At 44.6% G+C, this 20,510-nt stretch overlaps 2 protein-coding genes across 2 annotated transcripts in view; both read right to left on the bottom strand.

Moving 5' to 3' along the window:
- LOC146752752 (obscurin-like) overlaps positions 1 to 8,341 on the bottom strand; it is a 199,329-nt gene extending 190,988 nt beyond the window's left edge. The window contains exon 1 of the mRNA XM_085531270.1: positions 7,591 to 8,341. Coding sequence (XP_085387396.1) covers positions 7,591 to 8,341 — 751 coding nt within the window. The remainder of the gene's footprint in view (positions 1 to 7,590) is intronic.
- Positions 8,342 to 12,058: 3,717 nt separating this feature from the next.
- LOC146752751 (uncharacterized) lies at positions 12,059 to 13,642 on the bottom strand. Its single transcript, XM_085531269.1, has one exon. It carries the CDS (start codon positions 13,640 to 13,642, stop codon positions 12,125 to 12,127), a length of 1,518 nt encoding a protein of 505 aa, XP_085387395.1. The 3' UTR covers positions 12,059 to 12,124.
- Positions 13,643 to 20,510: the final 6,868 nt, after the last annotated feature.

Genomic DNA, 20,510 nt, shown 5'->3' with positions numbered 1-20,510 from the left:
AATCTCAACCATAAAAAAGAGACGTCTTCGTATTCAAGCAAATGACAACAGTAAGACCATGCATGTTGTTTTGTTGTATTTCCTCTGTAATCATGGGGAGGATATGAAGAAGTGGTATAATTCATCCACTTCTGCACTTCAGGCACAAGTTCCTTAGAATTGGAAGAGACCCTTAAAGGCCATCTAGCCCAGCTCCCCTGCAATAAAAAGGGACATTCACAGCTAGATCAGGTTGCTCACAGCCTGGTCATTAGTCATCCCAGAGGCAAAACACACACTGAATGATCTCTCCTTCAGTCATAAATCCTTGGAGACAACAGCATTGACACTGCATGTTACTGAAGCAGTAAAAGAAATTGCTCCTGTAACTCTCCTTGTGTTAAGTAAAATGATGATAAAAAGCAATGGAATGCTTTGGCAGGACACCAAAACCATCCTCCTTCCTTGATATCTGCTGCAATGGAACCTTCCACTGAAAGAAAGCCTCTGATGACTTGTCACCCCAGAGAGGTCAGCTTTAGAAGCAGGACTGCTGCACAATAGAATGAACTGGAGCTCCTTAGCATCTCTTACATCCAGGAGGGGTGTGATCAGACCCACCTATCACCTTCAGGTGCGCTTTCTGACACCTTGTCTGACTTCACTGTCACTGTGCCAGCATCCTCAGGCTTAACCTGCTTCATTGTCAGTGTGCAGCAATTGCCAACGTTCTTGATGTCATTGTAATTGTTGGTGTAAAGGAGGTTGCCATTCAGGAACCATTCCACGTCCTCGTCATTATGGGACAGCTCGCAGGAGAAGACAGCAGAGCTCTCTTCTTCAATTTCTACATCCTGCAGGTGCTTCGTTACTTCTACATTGCGGGCTGTGGGGAAACAAGGTGAACTGTTACCACTGTTACTATAAATCATACTGGGATGTGGTAGAATGGTTGGACTAGATGATCTTTGTGTAATCATCTATGTGAAGATAATACATGTATAAAGTTAGCAGGAGAGAACGGCAGAAGTCAACCTCAAGAAGAGAAATCTGAGGTGAAATAGGACATGGAAGAGGCCACCCTCCCTGCTCATACCTTCAGCTGTCAGCGTGGCCTCAGTCTCTGCAATTCCTGCCTTGCACTTGTACACACCAGCATCATCGGGCTTCAGCTTCAGAATTCTGAGCTCTACTGAATGCTTATCCCTCTTGATCTTGTACTTCTCAGAGGGCTCGATGGGTGTGCGGCCCTTGAACCATTTCACAACCTTTGGAGAAGGCCTGAAGTCACAGGACAGGATGACAGAATGACGTTCCAAAGCTGTCTTGTCCTCCAACTTCCTGGTGATTTCTATATGGTAATCTGCAAAGCAGGGGTGGAAGAGAAGAAAGGATGAGGACAATTGGAAGAAGAGGAAAGTCTCTTGCGTGTATTCCATTCCAATTAATGTCAAGTTCACAATGGTTCTTTGAACGACTCTAAAGATAAAACAAACGATTGTCTATAGGGAATGCCATTGACTACATTTCTATGAAGTAATACTGTACAGTATCTACCAAATGCAAGGTCCAGCTCTTGTTCTGTGCTTATTAAATTGCTCCCAATTGTTGAGGCTTTTATTCAAATAAGAGTGAGTTGAAAATATAACAAGTACTTTAGGATGTGAATGGATAATCTTACGCTGGGGACAACAGCAGATAAAAAGCCTGCAAGTTTCTTTCAGATGAAATCAATGACAAACCGCACCAAATTTAGGTGCTACCAAACTTAAACTTGTCTACTTCAGAAATACAATTAATTTCACCTGATTTGACTTCTTTGCTATAGCCAAGGACAAAACCTCAGCTCTGTAAATCTGAATAGTAAGCACATCACAGCTATTCAAACACATCTTTTACTGAGATGCAGCTGTCTCATTTAGTGTCCAACAACTTTGAACTGGAAATGGAGCAGACCAAAGCAGAATCTAAACATGGCTTCTACAAGGACTGATCAAATGCGGCCACCGTCAAATTCAAAGTATCTGATACAGAAGGATCACATTCACTGTCAGACAAAACCTCTTTGGAGAGGTGAACTGACTGCCCTGTTCACCCCCACTTTGGAAATAACCGCACTCATTTCCTACCTGCTCCCAGCAGTGTGGGATGGTGGGATAGCATCACACTTCCCACACTAAGCATCCCACCATGTCACTTGTTCCACCTAAACCTCAGTCCCAAAACAAAAGGGGAACTCGCTTCTGAACCCTCTTCACTTCATTTCAGATGTCTTATATGCTTGATCTCCAACCCACCCCCCACTCAGGAGAAAGACCCCCCGCTTACACCCTACCATCTTGTTGCATTCTGATGTTGTCATCAGCCTTCAGCTTGTTGTCCTCTTTGTACCACTGGGTCTGAACCTCATCGTGTGAAATCTCACAGACAAAAGATGCACTCCCATATTCATTCACTTCCACATCTTCCAGTGCTTTAACAATCTTGATATCTCCAGCTGTGAAACAGTAGAGATATATTTGTCAGGGTATTTCCAGAACTGAGTGCAGCATCTTTTCCTTACACATATTTGCATAGAAAATAAGTAGGATTATGTTTTATTCTAAACCATCATCCATTCCTGAGTCATTTCTCTCTTCAACACAGTCAATGCATTATTGCCCTTGAACTTAAAGACAGACCTACTAGCTACAATGGAGCTCCCTGCAAACAGTTTTCATGGAAACCAGAATCTCATTTATTCTAAAACCTTTCAAGCAAAATTAAGGGTAGAAAAACAATAGAACTGACTGAATCTTTAAGGTCATTTAGTTCCAGTCCCCCTGCTATAGGCAGGGACACCTCCCTCCACACCAACTCTTCTCCTCAGGGTCAAGGCTTCTCTCAAATCATTCTCCTCTAAGCCTGTGCCTGTGCTTGGGATTGCCCTGACCCAGGTGCAGGGCCTTGTACTTGGCCACACTCAAGTTCATGAGGCTGCCAAGGGCCCACCTCTCCAGCCTGTCCAGGTCCCTCTGAGTAGCATCCCTTCCCTCTAGCACATCAACAGCACCGCTCAGCTTGGTGTCATCTGCAAACTTGCTGAGGCTGCATTTGATTCCACTCTCCATGTTGCCTACAAAAATGTTAAATAACACTGGTCCCAACACCACCCTCCACCTGGACACTGAGCTATTGACTGCAGCTCTCTGAGTGTGACCATCCAGACAGTTCCCTATCCTGCAACTGGTCCATCCATCAAAATCATTTTTCTCCAGTTTGGTGACCAGGATGTCATGCAGGACGGGATCAAATGCTCTGCACAAGTCCAAGTAGATGATGTCAGTTGCTCTCCCATTATCCACTGATGCTGTTACTCCATCATGAAAGGCCACCAAGTTTGTCAGACATGGCTTGACCTTGATGAAGCCATATTGGTTACCACCAATTACCTCATCTTTATTTTCCAAACTATGCCAAGGAGAACTAGACAGAACTCTACAGTGTTGTGTCACTACAAACCTGTCTGAACCATTGGCTTCTCTGCATGCTCATCACTAGTCTCTCCTTAGCTTGTGTGCCTACAAACAATGTATGGGGAATGTCAGCCACAAATCTTACCTAGGGGACATCTTTGCTTCAAAATCCTTTGAACATCACACAATCCCTTTTAACTCTCCAGGTCTGCATTTAGTTATGTCAGAATCAGGCCATATTTCTGTGCTGCTATATCCCTTTCCTTCTGAAGGGCCTGGATACAACTTGGATTAACCTCAGGAGAAGAGTTCCTGCATAGAATCATAGATTTACCCAGGTTGGAAAAGACATTGAAGATCATCAAGTCCAACCGCAGCCTAACCAGTACCCTAACTCTAAAAACCCTACACTAAATCATATCCCTGAGTACCACATCCAAAAGGCTCTTAAACACAACCAGGGATGGTGATTCAACCACCTTTCTGGGGAGCCTATTCCAGTACCTAAAATCTCTAGTATCTAAATCTCTCTAAAAGAGCACAGGTATTAATCTGACCAGAAAGGTTCCTGTTTGTTCATAAAATGAGCCTTTTCCGCTCCATCTTGCATAGGCCACTGGGCACAGGGTAGCTGGGAGACCACAGAAAAAGTGGTTCTGTGAGCAATAGGGAAACTACTGCCTAATCCAACTCCTCCAATCTCTGCGCTCTGCCAGCATGTCTAAATAGGGTGGCAGATACACACAGGAGATAAATATTTCCACTTCCCTCAGCCAACACTGCTCTGAATTTCTATGGGACACACAGTTAGATGAAAAGGCATTTGACAAAGAAGGAAATGAAAGAGTTTAATCTGCTGTGTCATTCTCTCGGTAGCCAGAATAACTAACCCTCGCCAGTGTTAGTTCAAAGAATAGGCAGATTTTATCTCCTGACATGAGCAGTAATTCAAAGAAGCTGGTATATGATCCAGTATCCTGCATATTCACTGCAGGCAGGAAAAGACATTATGAGATAAGGGAGATCTACACATCACTTGTTATGAACACCTCATAAAGATAAAACCACACACAAGAGGAGAGTTTAGGAAGAGGACCACTCTTGGACTACTTTCCAAGAGGCATCAATTAGTAACTCTCTTCGCTCATTTTTCACACTACTCCACAGTGTCCTCCTGAGCCCCCTTACTCCTGTTGCCAACTGCTGATGCAGGGAATCCTGAGGAACCAAGGATTCATAGTTGTTCCATCAGTAGTCCTTGGTCAGCTCTCCCTCCCTGCCCCTTCTGTTTTGATCCCACTAACCAAATTTTAGTTAGTCTGAAAAGAGGATGGAAACCTCCGCAGCAATTAGTTTCTAAATATCTTGCAATGGGCAGCTTGTAGGAGCCCCATCTCAATGCCCACAGCACAGGAGGCAGGACTGCTTAGCCCATGCACTAGTGCATTTACCAGCACAGATGTAAGCCCAGATCTATGCACACCAAATAAAGGCTCTCAGTTTGCACAAGGAGGCATCCATGGAGCTGAAGTATTAGGCAGATATTGTGGTGGGGCAGCAGTTATTGAGACGCCAGACAGAAAGGACACAGATAACATGGCAACTCAGCTTTACCATTATGACTGATGATGGAACATCTAATTTCACTGCTCAAAAGAGAACTTACATATAACTGGAAAGAATGAAATTCACAGGGGAAACCACACACAGACACACACAAAAGCAATACAAAGGAGATGAAGGATGGTTCACATACTAGTGATTCACTCTGAGACGCAAGCAAATGAAAGAGTATCCCCAACCATTTGCCTCCTGAAATGCTAAGTATATAAACTCATTGCTGTGATAACTCTGCCAGACGTGAGTCATACACTGTAAAACCTTATGGGGTCAATCAGTTTAACTTCATAAATTCATTACACCAACAAAAGCAGACCATCGTGTCCAGGCTGGTTCATTTCAGCTCTTCAAAGCTGTTGGTAAAACTGCCTGAGAGCTGAAATGCTTACCAGCAAAAGCTAAAAACTGTAAATCAAATGTAATAGGCTGGCTTTGTCTACTGTATAGAAATGATGCCTGAAAAAAAGAAAATAAAAAAGAACGTAAACCAGAACAAATGGAATGGCTACATAAAACAGCCAGTACTGAAACAGCAACCCAACCTGGTTGCAGAATGAGAGAGAAAATGAGAGTTCACCAAAGTCATGGGACAGGACACATGTTCATGTTCATGCTAACACTGAACCCAAGTGGCCACATGAGGACAGCATCTAGTAGGAAATCAGAAAAAAGCATCCTTTCATACGTCCCTTGGGAAGGTGGCATCTACCAGGGCACAGCAGACCCGTGTGTTCAGTAACAAGTCTGATGCTTCAGAGCCCAATGATGAGCTACAAACTGGGGTTTAACCAATGCAACACATGGAGGGAAAATCTGTCTTGAGCATAAAGAAGAAAGAGAAAGGTATCCAAAAGGACTAACCAAGAAATGCCCAAACTGCCCATGAAGCATTTCTTCCCGTGGTGCAAAATACCACAAGAGGATTTATTTGCTCTTTCAGTTAAACATAAAATGAACCTTTAGGGTAGCTGATGTCTTGTCTTAGGCTGCTCAGCATGTGGATGTTCCCTGATCTTCATATTCACACTTGTGAATAATGAGACTTCTCTTATTTCCCTGGGAAGTAATGCCCACTTTTTTACTTTGACAGAGCTCCTTCCCATCCTAGAAGGGAAAATATCAAGTCAGATCTCCATTAGTCCTTCCATCTCTACACTGAGCAAAGGGAGCCTTCAGATCTATGCTTAATTCACCCACTCCCCTAGAATTAATGGAACTGTGCTTACTGGAACATATGCTGAAGCTTAAGCACAGTGCAGTGTTTTCAACATGAAGGAATTGTCTCGCTCCAATTTGTAGGAGGGAGGCAAGGTTCTTTAATATGTGTATACCCGGCGTGAGATTAAGAAGCAACGGTTCAAATGTTGGTCCAACCAGTTTATTAACGTCCTAGGCGTTTTTAGGGAGACGGGGAAGGGAAGGTAGGCGATAGGGAAAGTAGGAAATATAAGCAAGGAGTCTTTGCAGAGAGCAAAAGAGATAGTCACCACCGTGGGTCCAGCGAGGTACACAGTAGGTTCGTTGATCTCAGGAACTCGTCTGATCACCGCGGGGGACGGGAGACAGCCAGGGAGCTCCGCAGCAAGCCGGTCCCGGGGGTTCTTCCGACGAAGTTTTCCCCTCAGGGAATTCTCCGTCAGAGGTGTCTTCGGGAGTTTGTCTCCAAAGTCCCCAGTTTAGTGAGGGCCTTTTATCCCCCGTTTGGCGGGAATTTTCCTCTTCAAAGTCTGAGAATTGCAGCTCAGCATTTTTTTTGGGGTGGAAATACCAAACTTCTGAACAAACAGGCAAACACTTCTTGAAAGGTGATTTACAAAAAGCTTTTGTGATATTCCTGGCCACGGATGAGCCAGCAAGGAAGGAAGAGGGGGTCTCTGTTGCCGGACACAAGCGTTATCGCCTTCTGCAGTGGTCCGCTCCTTCGAGCAGCACCCCCGAGAAAGACTGCTCTTCCTGTTTCTGTTTACCCTTGCAATTGTAAGCAGAAACACTATGGCACATTGACGCCCACCATCCGCCCTCCAGGATACTGATCAGTTGTCAGTCAGAGTCTTATCATCAGGAAGGCCTCATGAAGCAAGCTTTGAGACAAAAAAAAAAAGGAAACCAGTTCTGTCTTTCACACCACCCCGTGGCTCAAAGGTTGCTTGAAACTGATGCGCAAATGACCATTCACGGTGGTGGGGAAAAAAAAGAAAGGTAAGCATAAGGGAAAAGAGGGATAGGTGATATGGGGGAATTAAATGTTACACAATTTCTATAAGGGATCTTTTGGGCTTGGTTACAAATGTTGCCCTGATTTGTTGGACTACTTCTTCATCAGTTGAAGCAGTTACAAAGTACATAGAGGATACCACATGCTGTATAAGTTGAATAAAACATGGAATCATACAAGGAACAAACATAAGAGTTGCAACAACACACAGTAGATAAAACAGAATACGTTTCACCCATGGGCCACCTGGAAGCCAGGAAAAGAGCTCAGTGTCTAGGTTTTTCCAGGTTTGGACAGGAACATGGGCTATTTTCCTTATACCCTGGGCAATTTGTTTAACAATTTCACCGTTATCATCAATCTTCAGACAACAATTGGAATCGTTCAACTTGCCACAAACACCACCTTCTTCAGCTAGCAAGTAATCAAGAACCATACGATGTTGGAGAATTGCTGTCCGCATCTGTGTGGCTTGATCTGCAAGGAGGTCAAGCGCATAAGCCGTTTCATTAGTAATGATTTCAAGGACTGCCTGCAATCTGATAATACGGTTCAGGTTATAAATGGGTTCTCGAGCACCATTAATTATTTCACTGGGATTCCAGGTAGCTGGCCCATAGTATTTGATTATACGTTGAGGGGGCCAATCATCTTTGCCCCAAGTCTGGCCACTACCACTTGTTAGGGAGGTATCAATAGACCTCCGCTGTCGTTTAAGATCATCATATACCTTGATACCTAATTCATTGCCATCATCTCCCGCAAGTAGGAAGAATAGTGGGCGGATTGCCCCCACATAACACACCCCAGTCCAATTTGCAGGTAGTTGTTTATATGCATAATGGCCACAAATCCAGTAATGTCCTTTCAGTGCTACTGATCCATTTTCAAAGGGTCCATCCCATTCATCAGCCAGTTTATTCACATGTTCCTTAGCTTGAAAGTATGTGGTGTTGAAAGGTCCAAAAGGATGTCCGGCCACATTACAGTTCCAGCCGTGACCAGTATCACTCTCATTCCTACACCACTTACACCTCCAAGCCCCAGCATCAGGCCTCCAGGTACATTTCATACCCCCAGCTTCAGTAAACAGGGTGTTGTTGGTGGAGGACCAAAAGTGAGAGAACCCTTGTCCCAACCCTGATCGATTGTACCACCCCCACTGATACACTATGGGGCTGTGTAAATGGGGTCCTGTTTCATAAGCCATTTTACGATAAGTCCAAGTGCAATTACTTGTTCCAACGTAGATACCACCTGGCTGAGTACGATTCAGACAATAAATTCCCATGGAGGGATACTGAATTGGCCATGGAGATGTATTCTCAATTTCCCAGTGGGTAGTGTGGTTAATTCCACTGTAGTTACTTGCCAGCCATTTAGGGGCAATAGGAGTTGAAACCCATGGCCAGGTTTCAAGTCCCATAGGTCCTCCACAGACCCAACAGTTAGTCAGGTTATAGACATTTGCCACTTGTTCAGCCAGTTGGAGAAAAGAGTTTTTATGCCACCCCCCCCCATCCCCGAAGTTTTGAGGAGGATAGCCAATTGCTACAGAAATTGAAATATATGACAAACACAGAAATAACAAAAATGACATTTGGCTCAGGTGTTGAAGAGGCAATCACCAAAGCACCAATGATTTGGCTCTTCTGTGTTCAGTCAGGGTCCCTCGGAGATCTTCTGTAAAATAAAACAAGACATCGGCTTGCCCTTTTGGGCTTTTGTTAATATGGTTAAAATGAAGGGATAATCCAGCGAGTGTTAATTTTATATTCCTTTTCCCGGACATCCTTAGCTTTCCATGCATACTTATTAAGAGGCTCTGTAAGGGTCAGGGGAACTGGCCCCACATTAGGCAGGTCAACTAACACAGGCTGGCCAGGGAGATAAGAAGGTTTCCCTTGCTTATCTGCATCTGGGTCAAAAGTAATAGGCAACAGTGGAGGGGCCCTGGGACAGAAGGCATTAAGTCGAGGACAGCCATTAATTCCCCAGCGATCATTAACTCTTCTGACTGCATCAGAAGTGCGGGTGGTCCAATTGGGTTTTTCTGGTTTCAGGAATTTCTTAAGGAGGCCATTGGATCGTTCCACAATACCATTAGCTTGAGGATAGTAGGGAGTGTGAAAGATCCAGCTAATGCCTTCATCTCTGGCCCATTCTTGTACTACCCCTGCAGTGAAATGGGAGCCATTGTCTGATTGGATAGAACTAGGTTTTGGGAGAATACTAAACCATTTCTTTAGAGCTTTTACAGTGTTTTCCCCTGTTGCTCGAGGAAAGGATTCAGCTTGTAGTAGGCCAGAGATTACTTCTACCCCTACTAATACATATTGTTTGCCTTCAGATTTTCTGAAGGGGCCAATGTAATCAATTTGCCATGTTTCCCATATATGTTTCCCTTCCCTTAAATGGAGAGGGGCATCCTGCAAAGGGTGCTTGTCTAAGCGGGTGCGGCATAGTTCACAGGCAGAAATGCAAGTGCGACATTGTTCCCTAGTAACAGGCCAGCCACGGGCTTGGGCCTCACGGTAAAGATCAAAAGCACCAGTATGTCCTCTTTTTACATGCAACCACTCCATAAGTCTCTCCCAGTTTTCACTGTCTGGTTCTCCCTGTCTCAGTGGAGCAATCCTGGCTAGTTCATCAGCTTTATTGTTCCACTGACTTGCAGGATTGCCATCTTCTTGGTGGGATGCAACCCATGCAACTGAAAATTGGCCTTGTTTAGCAATAGCAAGAATCTCCTGCCACTTATCTTTCTGCCAGACTGGGACACGATTAACCTCCCAACCATTTTGCTCCCAGAAAGGAAGCCACTCTGTACAGCCTTTGAAGACAGCATATGAGTCAGTGTAAATATGCACATGAACAGCAGACTGTGACTCATGCTGGAATACACTCCATACTGCTACCAGCTCCCCAACCTGAGCACTACCTTCCCCCTCAGTGATAATAGTGAAATTAGTGCCTATCTGTAAGGCAACAGCCCGATATTTCCATACTTTTCCCTCACGCTTGGCAGAGGCATCTGTGAACCAAACATTCTGCAACTGGTCTGAGTATGGGGGGGCAATCTGGATAACAGAGGGAAGATTGGCATCAGTGATAGAGAGAATATCGTCTTGAATAGCAAGTGTTTTTGTAGCACCCTCTGTGACTGTAAAGATATTACAATAATGTTCAATTTGAGCATACCATTTCCGGACAGAAGCACGCTGTGCCACCCCGTCAGGGGGAGGGGTACCGGATATTACAGGCTTGATGACCTTAAATGGGCCTCTCAGTACTATAGGTTGCTGTCGTATGGTCCTCTCAGCTTCTCGCAAAGCTAAGCTGACAACAAACAGCCCCTTCTCCAGCTGTGAGTATCGCTTCTCTGCATCTTTAAAGCTGCGGGAATAGAATCCAATAGGTCTAGTGGGACCTTCTGGACCCTTTTGCCAGAGATGTATAGACAATCCTGACTGAGCAAATCCCCATTCTATCTGCACGGGGTCAGAGGGATGAATAGGACCTAAGGACTGGTGGGTAATAGCTTCAAAAATTAAAAGCTGCAAGGCTTCCTCATGAACTGGGGTCCATTCCCATGATGTCCCCTTCCTCAATAAGTCATACAATGGACGAGCAATGATAGAAAAGTCAGGGATGTGTTTTCTCCAAAACACTAGAAGTCCAAGAACATGTTGTAATTCCTTTTTATTCTCTGGCATTTTGAGTTGATCTAAGGCTGCGAGGGTGTCCTGTGGAATGCAGGCCATACCACCTTTCCACCAGATACCCAAAAATTTCACTTCAGAAGCTGGAGACTGAATTTTATCTGGAGGAATAGTCAAACCCAGCCCTTCCAAGTGTTTTATTATTTTGTCATGCATTGTTTTAACTGCTATCAGCTTATCTCCCCCTACCAGGACATCATCAATATACTGATAAATCCGGACTCCTTCTTCCAGGGGAATTTGTTCCAGCTCTTGTGCCAATGCATGGTGAGCCAAAGTCGGAGAGTGCTTATACCCTTGAGGGAGACGGGTAAAAGTATATTGCTGGCCCTCCCATGTAAAAGCAAAACGGAGCTGGTCCTCAGAACGCAGGGGGACCATAAAAAACATATCTTTAACGTCAATAGAAGCCATGATCGGGTGAGCTTGCTCTTGGATAGTTGCTATCAATTCAGAAATGTTAGGAACAGCTGCAGTTAGCGGCCCTGCGTTAGCATTTAGCCTACGATAATCGACAGTCAGTCTCCATTTGCCATTTGGTTTTCTAACAGGCCACACGGGAGAGTTAAAAGGGGAGTGAATGGGTATCACAATTCCCTGTTCCTTTAATTCTGGCAGCAAGGGGCCAATACCATTACGTGCCCCCAGGGGTAAAGGATAAGGCTTAACAGAGGTCAAACGGGAGGGGGGAAGCGGGGGTGCCACCTGCAACAGACGAATATCTAAAGTGGGGGCGCCGAACACCCAGCTCCCTCCCTGGTCATCTGTCCAGCTCCTACCCTTCAGGATATCTAGCCCTAACAAATTAAGAGGATATTTTCCTACAACCATGGAGACCTCTTGCACTGCTTCCTCTCCAGGCAATCGCAACCTCACTATTGCCATGGCTTGAGAATGTATGCCGCCCATTGCATCTGCCACAAACATTTTTCTGCGAGACAGAACCACGCCTGCGCGGTCTGCGTCTTCTATTTTAATAGCCGAAATTTGTGCTCCTGTATCTACCAGAAATGTCAGAGGAACTAGTCTAGGTTCAACAATGCATGTGATTAACAGGTCGTTTCCTTTTGTTGTGAGCTTTCTAATATACATCCAACCTCCGCCCCCCCGCTCACATGAGAGGAGCGAAGGCATTAGTTTTCCTGTGGCTCTAGTGTTTGGACTGATTCCAAAGAAGGGGCACTCGGAATTACAGTGTTGCTCTTTTCGAGCTTCTGGTTCGGCCACCCATTAACTAACTTCTCTAGCCTGTCGGTAGATAATCCATCCATTAAGTCTCGCGGAATGCCCTTCTGCCAACCTAGCGTCCAAAGATTATTACGTTTATGATCTATATTTCGCCCACTCGGTTTCATAGAAAGTGAGGCCCCTTTAAACCCGTGGTTCTCTAGTCTGGAAGGGGGCGGGGTCGAATTGGCCACTGCGCGCCTCACTCCTTTTGTTTCAAATTTACTGGTGGAAGAAATCACTGGTCCATATTTTCTTCCATAGTTAATTAATTCTTGGGCAACCTCCCCCCATGTCCATGCTTTATATCCTGATTGCAGATGGTTCGAGGTTATTGATCCTTCTAATGCTGCCCGCGTTCTTTCTCCCTGAGGCATAGCCTGTATCTTTCCTTGTAGCTGTATACCAATAGGTTTCAGTGACTCTGGAAGCCCCCTGATTAAAGGAGTCATCCGTTCAGGATCAACAGGCATCATCATAGGTGATTCATGATGTGGCTGCAGTTTTCTGTCATACATCATTTGGAGACAAGCAGCCTTTTGAACACTTTCTACTAATTGATCAACTGTTCCAATAATGGCAAGAGGGTCTCCCCTTTCTAAAGGGTTAAGACCACCTGCCCAATAGGCAGCCCTTTGTGTTAGGGACCAGGGAGCACGGTTGTTACCAGTAGTTAAAAACACTCCCGGTCCCCAATAACCTTCAGCTTCCTTTTCAGTTAACAGTATTTGGTCTCCACCAGTGAGACTAACCCTCCATACATACTCTGTCTCTGATTCCTTTGGAGAGCGGCTGAACTCTTTTCTCAGCTTTGCTAATTCAGTGGCAGAGAAGGGAATTTCTTTAACATTCATTTGAGGGTCCAAATCCTCACTGTTATCAAAGGTATATTCGGTTTTTATCAACGGACGCAAGTGGGTTGGTGAGTCCTCTAACTTGTTAAGCCTGGACTTTATTTCTTTCAGTCCTTCTAAAGGATAGACCTTTTCCTGAGGCAAGTTATGAACGACAGTGTCGGTAGTATCCCTACACCTTAATTGTTCCTTCAGAGCCTCTAGTAAAAGAGCCGCATCGCGTTTTTCATATTCTAATTGCTTGTTGAGCTCCTCTGTCTGTTTCTGCAGAGTCTGGACTAACTCTTGCAGAGATCCTATGGTTTGGTTTTCTGCTTTAAGCTGTTGGTCTCGGAATTCTATAGCAGCAACCAGAGCAGAACCCAATACTGCACAAATAAACGATTTGCCTTTTCCAGCCCGGCTATGAGCATTCCTTTGCAGAACACTAATACGGTCTGAAACGCTCTGCAAGTTATGCCAGTTTTGTCGTGCCCAATCTACCCCTGATAAAGAGGGCCGAGCACCATGTTTTTCTAAAAGGTCAAATAACACATCTTCACTTTTCATGGTGGCAATACTATCACTCATTATCTAGATAAACAACGAAATCTACTGGCAACAAAATCTACACTGGGGGAGAGGGAGGTGACCCCTTATCTCCTCAGAGAGACAAGCACTTAACAAAACAAATCCAGCAACTACTCAAAGCACTTCTTCCCTACACAAAAGACTGAGAAGACCAATCAACACTTGCAAAGAAAGCGTTAACGCCCAATTCACTCCTGGCTACCCGGTCAGACCAGAAGAACTTCAAGTTTCAAGCTGCAAGAGTTACAAAACACTTCAAGTTTTCTCAAAAAGCAACAAACTTCTTGGAGAGGCACATATATCCTAACTTCCCCAAGAGGCGCACACACAAAACTTTCAATATTCAAAATAGTCTTCCCGAGGAGGCACACGACATATGTCCTCGAGAGATGCACACGTAATACAGTAAAGTTTCAGAATATGGAGCGATCTTCCTGGAGAGGTGCTCACATCTAAGTTACCTAAATTACCGCTCCTTGCAACTCCAGGAGGTGCACACAGAAAAGTTTTAGACTGTATCTGGGAGGACAACACTCTCACGGCGGGTATCCTGCCGACTACGCCAATAAAAATGTCTCGCTCCAATTTGTAGGAGGGAGGCAAGGTTCTTTAATATGTGTATACCCGGCGTGAGATTAAGAAGCAACGGTTCAAATGTTGGTCCAACCAGTTTATTAACGTCCTAGGCGTTTTTAGGGAGACGGGGAAGGGAAGGTAGGCGATAGGGAAAGTAGGAAATATAAGCAAGGAGTCTTTGCAGAGAGCAAAAGAGATAGTCACCACCGTGGGTCCAGCGAGGTACACAGTAGGTTCGTTGATCTCAGGAACTCGTCTGATCACCGCGGGGGACGGGAGACAGCCAGGGAGCTCCGCAGCAAGCCGGTCCCGGGGGTTCTTCCGACGAAGTTTTCCCCTCAGGGAATTCTCCGTCAGAGGTGTCTTCGGGAGTTTGTCTCCAAAGTCCCCAGTTTAGTGAGGGCCTTTTATCCCCCGTTTGGCGGGAATTTTCCTCTTCAAAGTCTGAGAATTGCAGCTCAGCATTTTTTTTGGGGTGGAAATACCAAACTTCTGAACAAACAGGCAAACACTTCTTGAAAGGTGATTTACAAAAAGCTTTTGTGATATTCCTGGCCACGGATGAGCCAGCAAGGAAGGAAGAGGGGGTCTCTGTTGCCGGACACAAGCGTTATCGCCTTCTGCAGTGGTCCGCTCCTTCGAGCAGCACCCCCGAGAAAGACTGCTCTTCCTGTTTCTGTTTACCCTTGCAATTGTAAGCAGAAACACTATGGCACATTGACGCCCACCATCCGCCCTCCAGGATACTGATCAGTTGTCAGTCAGAGTCTTATCATCAGGAAGGCCTCATGAAGCAAGCTTTGAGACAAAAAAAAAAGGAAACCAGTTCTGTCTTTCACAGGAATGGCTATAGAACATGCATAAATTCTGGCTGACCTATGACAGCTTAAAGCACTACGGAGGACTGTTAACAAGCCTGTTTGGACATCACCTTGAATAAATGACGTTATCCCCAAGTAAGGGAAGGAACAGCTGAGCACCAGGGAGGTACACAAAGTGCCAGAGCAAATTCTCACACTGTCAGGTGCAAAGAAAACTGAGATTTCACCCCAAAAACCCAGTTTACAACAAGGCTACAAAATCCCGGCTGAGAATTTCTGTGTTAGACTTGAAGCTCAAGACTGTACTGTAGTTCAACCAACAATATTTTGTGCAGCATGACCTAAAAAGTTCACAATAAAACCAAAACAAACTTCAATTTCAACTTGATAAATGAACTCAGGACATAATAACAAAGAGTGCTGATCTGGGCAAATAAAAGAGCATAAAGAAAAGAGAGCAGTGAAAAAGCTATCAAGGAAAAGCTCAGACTCGCATCCCTTGGAAGTGAAATTAAAGGCTCTCATTCATTTCCAGAGAAGTCAGAAAGGAAAATACCATTACATGCCATACCTTGAACCACTTGACGTCCATGTTGGGCCTGGACAGCTCACACTCAAATGTGACCTTGTCCTTCTCAATGACGCTACTGTCTGCCAATGGTTTGCTGATTTTCACAGGCAATTCTGAGAAGGAGAAAGAAGAATGTGGATTTAGTTGGGAACTTAGTTTTGTTCATAACCAGGTCCATGGGTGCTGTTAAATGGATCCTTCCAGATGGAAAAAACATTTCAGGTGGCCTCCTAGATTTTACCCCTTTTTGTGTTGCACGCAAGACTGAAAAAAAAAATTACTTCTGCAAAGTTCTTCTTGTCATAAGGAAACAAATATTTGGGGAATGGCAGAACCAGGTAAAATTTTCCTTCACGTCAAGAAAGTATAAATTTCACTCTCATGCTCTTGGTGTGGTTTCTGCTATGATTATTTGGACTAATTAAGCTTCTCCCTGATGAAAGCCTAGAAGTATATCACAAGAAGGACCAACTTACCCGTGACCTTTTATTTGTCTTACTCAAGCATCTCCTCCTGACCAAAACTGACAATAAAAGATTCAGCCAGACTGCAGGTTTGAGCAGCTGAGTTGTTTCTAGGATCTCCTGCAATCTCAAGCTTGGAACACACACTTGTCTTTTGACTAAGTGTCTCTTATAGTGCAGTAAAACAACAGGTTTTCACACGGCGATTCCTCATTTACCTTGATCTGAAATCATTCTCAAACCATGTGGGATCAGTCCAGGGAGAAGGGGAGGAGAGGGGAAGGGAAAGGGGAAGTCCACAGTCCTCTAAAATCAGGCTTCTTAGCCTAAAGCTCAACAGCAAATAGCAGTCCACTTCCCCACATTGCTAGACTCCGAGCATTTAAAGAACATCAGCTGACCTCATTATGAGCTCTAACATAGCCAAAGGAATTCATATATTCAAATATTCTCTTGAGTGATGAGAAATATGGAGCATAACTTCAGACTTCTGCTGTTAAACTCTCACTTCTATCATAAACCAGAGTAAGAGTTCAATGCTGTTTTAGATGGAGGACTCATATTTTAAATAACTCATCTCATTAAGGCTTGGATTCCCTACTACAATTAGTTAAATTCCAGTTTGGATCATGCTTCACCTTGGATCACTTAGGGCTTCAGCCACTTATTGGAACTAACTCAATTTGTCTACAGAGAAGCTGTTTTCTATAGCAACAATAAGCTGTGATTGCAACTGGATGTCGGGAGAGCACAAATCCCGCAGTTATCCTGTACCAACATCCTCTCCTTCCATCAGAACAGCAAGTTTTTAAACCAGACTCATGCAAGCTTGCATGACACACCTTGTGTAAAACTGTTGGCAGCCATCAGGACAGCCAGTTGCTTCCTGTATAGACACTGTTCCATCAGTTTTGGTTTTTTGTCTCGCTAGAACAACAGCCAGTGTCTGAAAACTCCCACAACTGAAGCAACCACGCTGATATACCGCAGTCACTGGAGGTGCTCAAGAGCCACGGGTATGTGGCACTGGGGACGTGGTTAGTAAGTCCAGTGAGGGTGGGCTGGGTTGGACTCAGCTATCTCAGTGGTCTTTTCCAGCCTTGGGTGCAACTTGTAAGAGGGAATGAAGCAGCAAACTGCCCAGCACTGAGCTGCATTCTTCTGACACATGGTATCAGTGAACTGCTGTATTTCCCTATCTTCTCTGGAGCTATTGATCTAACCTAACTGAAAAAGTAAGCCTGAACCTAGATATAAATCAGGATCATAGTCACCCATGGTTGCTTATATATTCAGAAAGACACTCCAGAGGGTAATTCAGCGCATCTAGAAATTAAAGTAGAAGTTCCTTAGTCAAAAATATTCCACAGCCAGATTTTCACCTCGCTACCACTACATTAAAAAGGAGAATCCAACTTGTGGTGTGGGTCATTGATGTTGTTCCGGGGGGAATTGTGGCTGTTCCATGCCCACAGGGTAGAAGACAGCCAGTCTTCCTCTAAGCCACATAAAAAGCTGCTTAGTGCTCCCAAAGCGAATGCTCACCAGTTGTTTCCAACTTGAAGGTCATCTTCTGGCCAGCAGCCTCGCAGATGTATTCTCCAGCATCTTTCTTCTCCAGCTGCTCCACAACCAGACGCCGTGTTTTGCCCACAGATTCCATTCTGAACTTTCTGGAGGAGGCAAGCAGTCTTCCATCCTTGTACCATTTTACTTCTGTTGGATCCTGTGCTACTTCACAGCTGAGGGAGGCACTTGCTGCCAGGGCAGCACTCACCTCTTTCTGCACCTGCTCCTGGTTTATAAACACAGGTTTTGGCTTTGAGGGAAGAAAAGAAAAAGTATTGACTGAGGGACCGAAATGAGACCAACTTGCAGGTTTGTATGTACAGGTTGGAACAGGTTTAGGTTACCACTTGTGCCCAAACTAATAGCCTTCACTAGAGAATATCAGCTCTTCTGTTGAAACAAAGTGTCAAATCTAGGCAAGAAAGAACCTAGGAACTGAAGGAACCAAGAGGGTCCTTGAACACCAGTCCCATGGTTGCAAGTCACTATGCAAACATATTGAACCCAAAAGAACATCTGTCCTGCAGGCAACCAAAACCTGAGTTCCTTTTACTTAAGACCCACTGTGAAACATCAAAACACATAAACATGTGATAGTCAAACCACTGGCTGCCTTTTCATGACCCAGAACAGTACTCCTGGCTTCCTGAACAGACTCCTCATGGCCTCTACCATTGCCACAACTGTGACTGTCAAAGGCACAAAGGAAATATGCTCACCAACGCAGTCCTTTGTTCTTTGTGTGTGATTTGCAGATATCTATCTTACTTTGAGCTCTGGCAATAGGCAGCTCTACCAGGTCTCTTACTGTGAGTAGCAGACTCACCTATCCAGATGCAGCCTCCAACATAAAGGCATAGTAAAAAGGCAGTGTACTACTAGGAGAAGTTCCTGCTTCTCCTGCCATGAAAGGCTGCACGTAGAACATGCACTCCAGCCTCACTGCACATACTTATCTTAGTCAAATGTTTAGGTGAACAAGAATTACAGTTTGGGATCTCAGGCACAGGAGAGATTTGAATAATATCTTGAATATTGCTTCCACTGTACATATATTACTAATTATTGCTCTACAGACAGATTGAAACAGGTCTTTGTGTCATACTGAAACCAAATACTTTCTACAAACCCAGGCAATCAAGTCTAGGGAAAAAACCTCAGCACAGACTACAGTGATCCAGGTGCAGTATAATAGAAACTAGATTTTACTTTACTGTTCTCTGCTGTATTTCATACAACACCTGTCTTACCTGTGACATGAATCTTGAAGGTGAGTTTCTGGCCAGCAGCCTCGCAGCTGTACTCCCCTGCATCTTTCTTCTCCACCTGGCTCACCACCAGCCGACGCTGTTTGCCCTCTGACTCTACCTTGAACTTCTCGAGGTGATCAGTTTCCCCTCCTTTTATCACTTGACCTCTGTGATAAAATGTTTGCTCATTAAGACCGGGATGTGGTAGCATTGTGGTGGAGTGCTTGTTCATTAGGACCGGGATATAATGGTGGAATATGGAGGCCACAAAGGTTGCAGAACACTCTAATTTTATGGGTAGATTGTGTACTCTGCGTAGTTACAGGCAAAGCGCGCCCCGATGGATACAAAGTTCCACGGAAGGACCAACCAAGGAACGACACACCAAGTCGCACGATCACAACCGACCAATTAAAGGACAATACGCTCGGGATGGACAATACAAAAGAAGTTGCAAGGGACGGGACGGCGCGGCAGTTGGAGGAACAATAATCCCCCTGTCGCCCAGCACTGAATTGCCTTTTAGTTTTACCCGCTACAATTAATAAAAGTTTATAATTGGAACATTATTGGCTCATTGCTTATAAATTGATGACAACCTCCATCTTCTCCTGGGCCACCTCGCAGCTCAGCGTGGCATTTTCTGTTGTTGCAGCCTTCACCACCTTCTGTACCTTCTCCTTGTTTGTAAATACAAATTCTGGCTCTGAAAAGAGAGAGATACATTAGTTTGGCCTCTTGAAAGAAGAGCAGGTTTTGGGGAAGGAGTCAGAAAAATGAATCAGTTCTCCCAGTCTGATGCCCCAAGAGAATGATGTGGAGAGAAGTTGTGCAATTTATGGATGCCCCATCCCTGAAAACATTCAAGTCTAGGCTGGATGGGTGTTAGAGCAACCTAGTCTCAAAGAATGTGTTCCTTTCCAGGACAGAGATTGGAACTGGATGATCCTCCAGGTCCCTTCCAACAAAAGGCATTCTGTGATGCTTCTTGTATGACTCTCATGACTCTTTCGTCCCCTAGCTGCCATTTACTTATGTCTTCAAAACATCAACTTATACAAAACATTCCTGTAGTATTCTCTCCCATGCTAAATGAGCCCTTCCAAGACAAAAACATGTTACATAGAGCACACCCCCTAGTGCTTGACACAAAGCCCCTGTTCTGAAACTTCCTGAGACGCAGCTGCATTGCAGAGTTGTTCTAGTGGTACAGGCACGTGGGAATGGAGAAGTGCAATCAGAACTTTCTTGTCTATGGCCTCATTCCCACAGCAAAAGGAAATTCCTGAAGATTTTAAAAGATGGAGCTGCCTCACAACTGTATTTAGAATAATTTGTTCAATTTCCTCATCAGAAATTAACCACCCCAAAGTTCAGCTCCAAAAATTTTAAGCATAGCAGGGAAAACTTACAAACTAATGACCGTTTTCTAAAACATTCTAGAATGAAAGGCCAAAATGTGTTCTCTCTCACCTGTGACATGAATCTTGAAGGTGAGTTTCTGGCCAGCAGCCTCGCAGCTGTACTCCCCTGCATCTTTCTTCTCTACCTGGATCACCACCAGCCGACACTGTTTGCCCTCTGACTCCACCTTGAACTTCTTGCTCGAGGTGATCA

Source organism: Coturnix japonica, unplaced genomic scaffold (genome assembly GCF_054131305.1).
Source record: "Coturnix japonica strain WE unplaced genomic scaffold, WE-NBRP24 Scf041, whole genome shotgun sequence".
Lineage (NCBI taxonomy): Eukaryota > Metazoa > Chordata > Aves > Galliformes > Phasianidae > Coturnix > Coturnix japonica.
The sequence above is the reverse complement of the archived record's forward strand: the minus strand, read 5'-3'. Positions and strand labels throughout refer to the sequence as shown.

Bases quoted from the DNA above. Each gene is read 5' to 3' on its own strand.
- LOC146752751 (XM_085531269.1), bottom strand. From the start codon at position 13,642: ATGAGTGATAGTATTGCCACCATGAAAAGTGAAGATGTGTTATTTGAC.